The 11,882-nt window shown below is 39.3% G+C and overlaps 1 protein-coding gene across 1 annotated transcript; it reads left to right on the top strand.

Moving 5' to 3' along the window:
* The first annotated feature begins 2,106 nt into the window (after nucleotides 1-2,106).
* On the top strand, nucleotides 2,107-10,335 carry DLX3 (distal-less homeobox 3). The gene is made up of 3 exons (XM_069751443.1): nucleotides 2,107-2,536; nucleotides 5,893-6,083; nucleotides 9,345-10,335. The coding sequence occupies exons 1-3, from the start codon at nucleotides 2,209-2,211 to the stop codon at nucleotides 9,642-9,644; spliced, it is 819 nt and encodes a 272-aa protein (XP_069607544.1). The 5' UTR covers nucleotides 2,107-2,208; the 3' UTR covers nucleotides 9,645-10,335.
* Nucleotides 10,336-11,882: the final 1,547 nt, after the last annotated feature.

Below are 11,882 nucleotides of genomic sequence, written 5' to 3'. Positions count from 1 at the left end.
GTCTTAAATGAATATTTACCATTTTGCTTATACAGCTCCTCAGCAGACTTATGTGTCTCCATGGTTACAGACTACAAACAAACCCTCTGTAGTCAGATTTCTAAATCATTTGTTGTTTTTCTTCTACCTGACCCCTTGTTTTGCTAACATGCAGAAGGTAAAAGAGGGGTATGGAGCAAGGTAGCACATTACTGCAGGATTGGGGGGGGGGCTTGTACTCTATTCTCATGGAGATGCAAAAGTCAGAATAGGCGCTGTATACACAAAACGGTAAGTCATCAATTGAAATAGAATTGGACATTTATCCAAGTTGAAGAAATTTAAGAATTTGTTCTCCGACAGTATTGCTTTTTCACGGTATTATGAGTAATAAGTGTCCCACATTATATGTGTGAGTATAGTTGTGCAGTGGATATTCATGCACTTATGTCTGCATTTCACAACGCTCCCAGAATGTTGTCAGTGGAGTCCATGGAGACCTCTATAGCCCTACAGCCATTTTTACAGTGAAGAGGTCTGGCTCAATAACATGAACACCCTTGTACATACCATTCATATGCTAAAATAAGTCATGTACATAGACAATACCCGCTCTCGTGGCTAACCTGCCTCGGCACATGACACTGCTGTGAGCATACTATTTCCTGTGCAAAAATATGTGCACCCCCCCCCAGCTTCACTTAAGATCACACACATCACACACTGTAAAGTATTTGACTGCATGTACACATTGCGTTCTTCCTGTGTTTTTTTCAATGCAAATTTGTCAGGAAACCTGAAGGGAATGAGAATCCTGAAGTCTCAGGCACACGTTGAATTAAGTCTACAGGATGTCAATTCTTTTAGCGTTTTGCTGCAGATTTCTCCCATATTAATGAGTGGGGAAAAATCGGCACCAAAAACGCAGGTAAAAAAATGCATCAAAACACTGCAGAAAAGCACCTATTTAATATTTTTCCTGCCAGAACTGTCTGCACCAAATACTGTTACCTGTGAACATACCATAAAAGTAGGTTTTTAAAGGTGCAAATTTTCAGAGATTCTGTATTATTTGATGATTATCGGAAAGTCTTCATTGGTTCTCTCTGTTCAGTCTTTTTCTAAACGAGGCAGAAAAAAAATGTATGGACAGTAAACGAGTTTATAGTCTGGCAACGGATCAGGGTCACAACATGATCACCCACATGTATCTACAAGGCCGCAGGGTGGCTCAGTGGGTAGCACTGTTACCTTGCAGCACTGGGTTCAAATCCCACCAAGGACAACATCGGCATGGAGTTTGTATGTTCTCCCCGTGTTTGTGTGTTCCTTGATTTCCTCTCACCCACCAAAGACATACTGATGGGGAATTTAGCTTGTGAGCCCCAATGGGGACAGTGTGAATAGTGCATGTAAAGCGCTGCGGAGTATGATAGCGCTATATAAGCAAGTCTAATAAATAATTACATAAGGTTCCAGGTGGGGCCCGTACATGGAGCGATATTGAAGCTGTATATTAATTGCTCCTATTCTGTACTGTAAACAATTGCCAGATTATCAAATGATGGATTCATCACTGATTGTATATATTTATAGTAATACACTTATATATGCTATTAGGTGTGTATTGATCCACATATATGTGTGCCTCTAAATATGGAAATATTCATTTCAGCAACAATGTACTAGAGCCGAGTCGGTAAGATCATGCTGAAATAAAATGTTGCGTACTTTTTATATAGGACTGCAGGCCAACCATAACTCACCATAAACCAAAAAAAGGGGCAGTTAAACAACTCCGGCTCTGCTACATCTTTCAGTTCATTTATTCTTGGACACAGTGTGTATTTAGGCAGAGGTTTCCTGCAGCCCCCGCAGCACTGTAACGTGTTGCCACTCTATGTGCACATTTGCACTGCAGAATACAGTGTGTATATATGTATATATATATATATGTGCATGTGTATTGGTGTGTTTTTTTTCCTTTTTGCGCTGACATGAAGCTGAGCCATAAATATAGAGCTGGTTTAGAAATCTGTTTTGCCTGGAAGGCTTTCCTCCTGGAGCCAATAGGAATGCGAGACCCTCCCTTCTCTACCCTATAATTATGGAGTAGAACTGGTCTGTGGAGCTTTGGTTTGGTTTTATTGTACTGGGAGAAGTGCATAAGGGCTCGGCAGGGATGTGTGTGTGAAGGTCTGTTGGGATCTCTCATCTTTCTTACATAACATGAGTGGGACCTATGAGAAGAAAATGGCCGTATTAACCGACCTGAGCACCTCTTTGAGTTGCCACTCCAAGGACTCACCCACCTTACCCGAGTCCACTGCCACGGACATGGGCTACTACAGTGGTCCGATGGCCGCCAGCCAACACGAATACTACCAGAGCCAGGGGTATTCTCAGTCACTCAATCCGTACAACTACCACCATCATCCTCAATTCAACCTGAGTGGGCTAGTGGGATCTGAAGGCTTTATGCCCAAGGACGAGTATCAGTATGGAGGTGGATACCGCTCCTATGGACATTACCGAGAACCTCCGGCTCCAGAGTCAGGTATGTAGAGATGGGTGCTGACACCTACCCCTTTATATGTATTGACATTAGATGACAGCCTAAAATACTCTCTTGTGATGTAGCAGAACTCAAGTTGTCAGTTAACATAAGTTTCATCTCTATGTGTTTTGATAATGCAACAACCCTATGTGGTACTAGAAATAACACAAAATAATGCAGAATGTGTACCTGCAGTCCTATGTAAAACTAGAGATAGCATATAATACATTGTTGGAAAAAAACACTTCAGCTATATCTTTTTGAAAAAGGTATCGATATTATGTCAAGGCTTTAGAAGTAGTGGAGGAATAGAGAAGGTGTACGATGATAGCAATAAGACTGGGCTATGGGACATATAAAGGGAGGAAGGGCCAAAATGTGGACCCCAAGAAGGAGAGGACCCGAGGACAGAACACCAAGGGAGAAGATGCAGAGTAATGACAGGGCATTGTCATAGGGCATCGTACAAAAGATGGGCAAACAAGAAGCTGCCCACAGGGAAGAACAGAGAACGTCAGGAAAAGGCTTAGGGAGGAAGGGGCAAAAAAATAGGCAAAAAGTATAAAAAAAAAAGAAGAAAAACGACAATAAATAGTCACATAGGATGAAACGAAAGAAAGGTATAGAGAGTGTATAGGCTAAAATGCAAGAAATGAAAGACTAAGACACAAGAAGACAGTGATCAACATCAGGTCAAACATTGCGCATGGTCCATTGTGCACTATTCCCTTACTATAGTCATCATTCTGCCCAATTATTAAACTTGGAGCACATCAGGCTCTGATCTAGGGATTTGGGATCGTCGGCATTCCTGTACTTTTTTATATGGGATGAAGTGATAACTTATGTGAAAATATAATAGATTTAAGCGACATGTGGACCCAGACGGTACAAGGACACTTAACATTTGCCAATAGTTTCAGGTTTGGTCTGGATCAGTGGACTCCAACCGGATCATCAGCAGTTGCAGAACTACAACTCTAAGCTTGACCTGACAGCCATAAACTGTCAAGTCATGCTGGGAGTTGTAGTGTTGCAACTGCTGTACAATGATCTAGACCATGTAAAAGTAGGTTTGCTCTACTGTAATCTTCTCTTATTGAAGCCATTGGGAAAAGAATATTACAGCACAGCCTATCCATAAAATCCCTATCTATAAAATCCTCTATAAATTGTAAATAATTTAAAATCCTTACACATTGACAGGTAACGCCAACAAGGATCTTTCAAATGTGTTGTACTTTTTTAAAGATGCTTCACATAAAATTGTTTCTATTAATTAAAATTTAATGCATTAGTCAATTACTAATTCTTTATTGTTATTATGGCTAAAAAAATGTATTAATGGATATTAATTTCTACTTTATTCAGTTATGGGGGAAAATTTAAGCTATAGATCTTTGGGATATTTTTCAGAGAAGCTTAGTTGGCTTTATATGAGACATCATCGTTACATCAATGACGTTTTTCATCATTTTAAAGGTTCCATTCCGTGTGTGACTGACAGAAGCTTAGGAGAAGAGGGGCTTATAGAGCTCTTGCTGCCTTTCTGTCTGCCGCTTTAATCAGGGTGCATTTCTACCTTTACTGCAGATATTCTGTGATGCACCACGTCCCTCCCTTCCTGTCTCTTCTCTAATCCCAAGCTCATGTTTACCTGTCTACCTATATCCAGGCTGTCTGTCTATCTACTGTACATCTAAGGTGTGCAAAACGTTGAAGACAACCAAGCTGCCTGACTTGATCTTCTTATATCCCGACTGTCTGTTTCTGGCTAAAGTTAGGCGGGTTGACTGTCGCTACTTATATCCGGGCTGTCTATGACTAAGCTGTCTGTCTCTACCAGTATTTTGGTTCTCAGTGTTATCATTAACTTATAGGATCCATGCATACCTGGGATATCTGGATGACCCTTCAATTTCTGTCCATGAGACATCTGTAAGACAATAATTTGGGTTCCTATTGCCCTTCATGTTTGCTTTACCATGAAAATTGCACCTTGAGTCATTTTCTACCTTCTGCAGACATTGGCGCAGCCTTTATACAAAATGTTAAATTATCCTTTGGTTATGGGTGATGGTCATAAATGGATGCATAAAGCCTAATGAAGCTTATCTATAGAGCATCGCTATAATGCTTCTCCCACATAGTGGCTTCATGTCAATATCTAATCAATGTTTTACCGTGGTGAACAGAGGTGGTTATATGACATGGCACAGATTTAATATATCTTTTTAAATAAACGCAAATCTTTTCACGTCTTTCCACATAATATGATCAAAAACTTTGAGAATTACAAAAGTTTACTGTCTACAAAAATTGGAGATATTTAGGATATCCCAGGTACCTTTAGGGTTTTATTTGCTGTTATACCCCCTCTTTTCAAGAGCCTTTTGATCAGTAGACCCTGCTAAAGAATAGATGTCAAACAATATACTTTGCAGAGGGAAGAGGACTCAATCTCTATGTAGACTCCATGGTTTTGGTCTTTTGGACTAATATCAGATGTGTATTCACCATTGAGGCTTGCTAGGCATATGCCTAAGGCAAAACTGTATAAGCTCAAAATTGAGATAAGATGGTAGACAGATGTGCCCCTAAGATATACTGAGACAATAACCCGTAGTACTTGAACAATATTCAAGACAGGCAGGGTCAATTAGGACACAAAGGGTCTAAACAGCCATAAATAGATAGGAGGCCCCACACTTTAAATTAAGTGTATCACTTAACTTTGTATAAAGTAAGGATTTCTGACGGCCCAAACATATGATTTATGTATTTAAAGCACAATCAAATAAGTATGCTACAATACCAGCTATACAGAAAGTGGCAGGTGATATTGAGCTGTCATAAGTCAGAAATGCATAGAGAGATGTATTAGTAATGGAGATTGGTAGGTGGTCGTTCCTTAAGATATATAGAGAATGAATGGAGGATTTCAGAACAACTTGAGAAGAAATAAAATATGCAATATGAAGAAGATGAGACTTTTTATTCTGATATAACCCGTGCATAGTTAGAATTTGTATAAGGTACAATAACTAGTAACTAGACCAAAGAACCAAAAGTCTTTGAGATGTAAGCAATGGAGTATATAAGTATAGATATATAGAGAATATAAAGTAGGTTGTTCATTTTTTTAAGACAATGATCAACTGTAATAGGTTAGGTGGCACTTATCTTGTCCTAACGCTCATCTTGAAAAGTAGTAGTAGATGGGCCCATTTGACCCATAGACATTAAAGGTTGCATGGTGAGGTCAACTATATGTACATACCATATATTGGTAGAGTTTGAAGAGTCAACAAGAATCTGTTGCTTCAATTCTCAAATGCCCTACATCTTCCTTGTAGTTTCCATAAAGGAGGAACCAGAAACAGAGGTGCGAATGGTCAACGGAAAACCAAAAAAGGTCCGAAAGCCCAGGACCATCTACTCTAGTTACCAGCTGGCAGCACTCCAGAGACGTTTTCAGAAGGCCCAGTACTTGGCGTTACCTGAGAGAGCAGAACTGGCGGCTGAGCTGGGACTAACACAGACACAGGTAACAACAAGCAAGAGTATAAAATAACATACCATGCAACATGGCAATAAATAAGGCTGTGTACCGGCAAGTAGGGCCACATGACATTCCGAAAGATAAGAGTGTGGCACCATGACATGCAGATACATCTGAAGAGCCTTGGTCTTGATCAAATATGTAGTAACACAATGGAGTATGTAACAATCCTATACATAAAAGTAAAATAGGCACAAGAATAAACGGTGCTGGTTACTTGATGGGTGTTGTATAAAAAAAATGGAGAACAATATTCTGGCACAGCTAACTGGAGAATATCATTATCCTAGCATGATACAAACGTGCATAGTTGACGACTGAAAAAGTACTGTTTTATTTTTTCCCTATAAAATAAAAACACTCCAAGCAGAATGCATACACTATATTATTCCTAAAATAGGGTCTGAGACAGAAGAGCAAGACACATGGACTCTCTCTTTGGTGTACTTTGAGTCACTGAGTTATTTGCCAACCCCTCAGGCCTTTGCAGCATAAGAAGCTTATCAGTTTTGCCCAGAGGGTTCCTTTAATTGACTCTTATTGCTATCTTTTTTTGTAAATAACTCCCTCCCTCAACCACAAAAAAAATAATAGTGACCCCTATTATGCTGCCTTAAATCCTTAGTATGACTAGGACTGAGTAGTTCCAAAACTCGATCCATTCGAACTGATGTCTGAATTATTAATCTGATTTTTCAAAACACAAATGCGAAGAGAAAGACTTTTTTTTAATTATACAGATTTGAAAGAAAATGTAAAGTTAAGCACAGAATGAAAAAAATCCAAATGACATTATAATTTAAGTACATTTATTGATTTATTGGCGATAAACCAAGGACGAGTCACAGACATGACTGTTACTATCATCCCTCTATTCAGTTACATGTTTGCTTGGCTAAATGTAAATGTTCCCCTATTGATTTAGAAGGGGCTAAGTGACTACTACAACTTACGGCCTCATTCACACGTCGGTGGAACTTACAGGGAAAATCTATAATTGAAAGACTGACACCTTTTCTGTGTTTTGGCAACACTCCTGGTTTTGGCATACAAATACTGACGAAATACTGATCAAAATGCTAATATGTAAATGAGGCCTACCTCTGGAGAAAATAATTATTGTTTAGAAGAAATGTTTTTGACAATGGTGTCATTAAAATTAGACGGTCTTTCTAACATAGGAGCAATGAAGCCTATACAAAATAAGTATGTTACCAGGTGTAGAAACATGGCTGGTGGGGTGCAACAGGTGGCACCAGTGGATCCCAGAGGACATTAGAGCTGTGTCCTCCACTGGCTGTGCCCAGCTAAACAATGTCAAAATATATTTTTGATACTGAAATTTAGTACTTCCTCAGAGTGGTGATATGATGTTTTGGACCAGTTTTAATCTATCCCAAGTAATTGATTCAGTAGAGAGTTCGGAGACCTGTGTGCACATCAGATGATCGACTAATCCTGTTGAGCTCAACATTTGTCTAATGTTTGATGATAATCATGTGGCTCAGAACTCATAGATATTGATGGTCTAAAGGTACCGTCACACTCAGCGACGCTGCAGCGATATAGACAACGAGCCGACCTAAACTAGATTGCTGGAGCGTCGCTGTTTAGGTCGCTGTAGAGACGTCAAACACAGCAACTCCAGAACGATGCAGGAGCGATCCAGTGACGTAACGGCGACTCACTTATCGTTCTCGCTGGTTGTTAGCTCCATGTAAAACGTTGCTGGCGTCGTTGCTTTTGATGTCAAACATGACGATACACGCCGACCTGGTGACAAAATAAAGTTCTGGACTTCTAGCTCCGACCAGCGATGTCACAGCGGGATCCAGATCGCTGCTGCGTGTCAAACACAACGAGATCGCTATCCAGGACGCTGCAACGTCACGGATCGTTGTCGTTCTCGTTGCAAAGTTGCTGAGTGTGACGGTACCTTTAGACTATCAGATTTTTGTTGGCACTCAAGTTGATGACTGACCAATTTTTTGGGGAAAAAAATTGCTGGCAGATTTCGATTAATAAATAGCAGTACTGCACAACAATTTTGATTAATTCTGGTCTAATTGTTTGGAAAATAGCTGAAAATGTGTGCAAGTGAGTAACTAAGATTACCTACTTGTATACTGAATATTGTTCATGTCCTTTTTTTTGTAAAAAAAAGTCAACTGAGGTATCGTAAAGGGTGGGAGATGTCAGGGTGGGGTGTTTATGGTCAGGGAGGTGGTATCCTGAGGCTTCCTCATACCAATTTACAAAACACAATGTTGCTGTGAAACTGGGTTTGGTCCTTTTGGAGAAGAGCTTGGGATGAGTCACAGGGCGGGGGAAAATCGGGACAGAGGTGTAGAGCGAGTGTGGGGGTAGGAAGGATCTAGAGAGAAAGCAAAACACTTCTCAGAAACACATGAACACCAACTGAATACATATACAGGGTCTGTCAGTGTCTAGAGGTCTGTCCAAATAGAAAAAAGGGCTTTAAAGACAGTCTGCTGATCCTTCAGTTCCAATTTGGTCAGTGTTACCTGATGCCTAGGCCACTATATGTATCCACTTATGTTTTTATCCAATGCTTAACAAGGTCTAACTTCATAGGAAGCCATTATTGTGGGGTTACATCAATCAAAAGGAATATACAAATTCCATGCAGATATTTCCCATGGTCAAAAAAACCTAAAACCTCCATGTTGCCCCATATTCATTGTTAAATACAAAGATACCTGTGAAGAATATCTCTTCTCTGTTAGATCTCTTGTGACAAGTTGATTTTTGAGGTAGAGATGGTCATTACAGAATATGTCGTTATTACAAAATTGAGAGTTTGGAGCATCACTTAGGAAATACATTTGTAAGCGATATTTCAATAGCATCATGCTTTGACAAAGGGCCAAGACAGCCTAAAGTCCATAAGCCTTATTCTTTTGCTTTCTGTGAATTTTAAGAAATCAAGCTGTCGGTGATGGTACCTATCAGTCTTTACCAAATATAGTGCTCCACTTCCGAGTACACTTTATTGAGATGTATCCACTTAGGGGAGGTGGACCTTCCATTGTATGAACTAAGAATTTTAGAAAATACTATAAAAAATATCATATAAAATACAATTATGAAATGGGCATTTAAAATGTTTGAAATTCTCAGCTGTCTAGAGTAAATTCATACAAAATACTTCAAAAGAAAATATTTCTTCAAGTTTTCATAACTTGCAGTAATCTAATAATTTATTTTCTCACTTCTGCTCTTCAGGTTAAGATTTGGTTCCAGAACCGCAGGTCAAAATTCAAGAAGCTTTACAAGAATGGTGAGGGTCCCGGATTGGAGCATAGCCCAAACAACAGTGATTCAATGGCTTGCAATTCTCCCTCATCACCATCTATGTGGGACCATAGTAGAAGCAGAACCCCTCAGCAGCAAAGTCTTCCTCACTGTTCCTCCCCAAGCTATCTTGAGAACTATAACCAATGGTATAATCAACAAAACCAACCAGGACCTCATCTACAGCCTCCCAACGCCTTGCACCAACCTCCGCCTAATACAGTGTATTAAGTGACAGAGACATTGACGTTAGTTCAGATGGAGTAAACATCATATCACCCTTTTAAGCTTTTGGCTAAGAGGGTGTATTATGTCTTGTATTTGGGCTACAGACTTTATTTAAGTGGCATTGGTAAAAAGAACAATTTTGTAACATATTTTTGAAGGACAAATATCTCCCCAAAGCCCATAAAGAGAGAGCCTATGGATTGCCATAAGATGGAAAAAAATGATTATGGATATCAGATCCACGATACCAACACATCTTATGTGACCTGATTCCTCAGCTTGCCTGGATATGGTAAGATCTATCACTAGGAGATCCAGAATTTCCTTCTTGAAGACATTCTGACCAACCCGAGTCATGAACGAGTCATGCTATTGTAAGCACGGTGTAATGGAGAACGTCAGGACTCTTGAGATGCATGAGACACTGTATGTCCAATGGAACCTACGTTTCAATGAAAGTTCAATGATTTTGTATAAGTTTGTTGACAGTCTTTATTCCACCACATAAAGCGACTTTGTCATATTTAATGAGAATTAATGAGGCAATTTTAACTTATTTTTGTAATATTTTTGGGAAATGTATGAAATAGGATGGGATAAAATTTCAGATTTAATTGGAGGGTGGCATGAGGATGTTCATGTGTGAATGCAAATTAAAATATTGCGTTGTGCTAAATAAGCAGCAGATTTTCAAGCGTTGTGAAGGTCTTTATTTCTTAGATTGTTAGACACTCTACAGTGTGTGCTCTAAAGGGCTTTCACCAGCTAAAAACTTCTGAGCCCTAATGCAAAAAGTGTAACAGGACCTCAGGTTACCATGTGTCATGTATAATACTGGTGGCTATTTATGTGGCAAAGGAGCCCATGGGTTATCTCAGGCAACAAAGTGAAAATGCAATTGCTACCTCTGTTACCAATATAGATATACTCTTCATTATACTCTTTTATATTTCAGTGCAACGAAATAGATTGGACTTATTTCTCCATAAATGCCATCGGACCTCATGAATTACCCAATCATAGTCCACGCTACAGTTTTCTAATAAAGTTTTGAAAATTAAAGTTGAACTGTGATTGGTCTCAATTAGCTACTAGGCCACAATAAGATGTATCTTTGGTCATTCATTTAGTTATGAGGGGACAACATGCAGGTTTCTGCAGTCAATTTTTTATCGGATGGCACACTGACCCATGCTATTCAATGAGGAGGGGCAGATGGACTTTTTTTTGTTTTTTTTACTGACAGAATCTGTCTGTGAAAAAAATCTCAGCATGCTGCAATTTGTCTCTGTAATTAGATGAGACTTAAAGATTGAAGTCTATGGGTGCGAGAAAAAGTCATATGCCCCTGTATGGCATATGGTTTTTACAGATACATTGCAATTCTAGAATATAGAAAACTATAAATGGTCCTGTAATTATTGATAGCTTCTACTGTAAAAAAAAAATGGATCACATACGGATGACAAGTGAGAAAAACAATCGTCCCACTTTTCTGGATGAGAATGGAATACTTTTACACTGTCATGTGACCCTAGCCTTAATCTCAGAGTGGTCTCTCCATGGAAAAGTAAAATGAGTTTGGTTGAAATCTTGTGTTGTGTTACATGATAAATTTCCATAGCATTGTTGTTGAAACTTTAAAGCGTGTGTCCAATTTAGCTTTCAATTTTGCTGTTGACTCTTGTCCATCTGAACTAAGAGATGAAGTCACTATGCAAATAATCTTGATTACAAAAATATGCTAAATATGCTGTTTTATGTGTACAGCTCCTAAGAAGATAGATGCGTTTCCAAGAATACAGACTATAAACAAACTCTACATAGTCTAATCCTACAGTCGTGTGTTACTACAAGACTTTTTCCCCTTCCACTTTTTAACCAGCTGGCGGTTTATTGCGAACCTGTCAGGAAGATTTCAGCTTTCAAGCCGCCATCAGCTGGCTAATCAGGATGGTGATTTTTGGGGCAGATGAGGTAAAAGGGAGAAAAATAACTGAATGCAGCACTGAAAAGGCGTTAAGAAGTACCTCTTAGAACACGTCCCTTCCCTGCTCATGCATCGGATGCCATTGGAAGTGGCTTGTGATGACGAACATGGCCTTTGGGACATCAGTCAAGCTTGTTCGGGTGAGTGGCTCCACCTATGTGGCTTCTTACTGCCTTTTAAATATAGCGATCAAAGTTATTTTTCAGCCTTTTTCCTAATGTGCCTGAAGACAGAACATCATCATTGTAAAC

The sequence above is a fragment of the Ranitomeya imitator genome, chromosome 2 (assembly GCF_032444005.1).
Source record: "Ranitomeya imitator isolate aRanImi1 chromosome 2, aRanImi1.pri, whole genome shotgun sequence".
Classification (NCBI taxonomy): Eukaryota; Metazoa; Chordata; class Amphibia; order Anura; family Dendrobatidae; genus Ranitomeya; species Ranitomeya imitator.
The sequence above is the reverse complement of the archived record's forward strand: the minus strand, read 5'-3'. Positions and strand labels throughout refer to the sequence as shown.

Coding starts and splice junctions, on each gene's coding strand:
- DLX3 (XM_069751443.1), top strand. CDS start 2,209: ATGAGTGGGACCTATGAGAAGAAAATGGCCGTATTAACCGACCTGAGC. Junction 2,537..5,892: donor ACCTCCGGCTCCAGAGTCAG/GTATGTAGAGAT, acceptor TCTTCCTTGTAG/TTTCCATAAAGGAGGAACCA. Junction 6,084..9,344: donor TGGGACTAACACAGACACAG/GTAACAACAAGC, acceptor TCTGCTCTTCAG/GTTAAGATTTGGTTCCAGAA.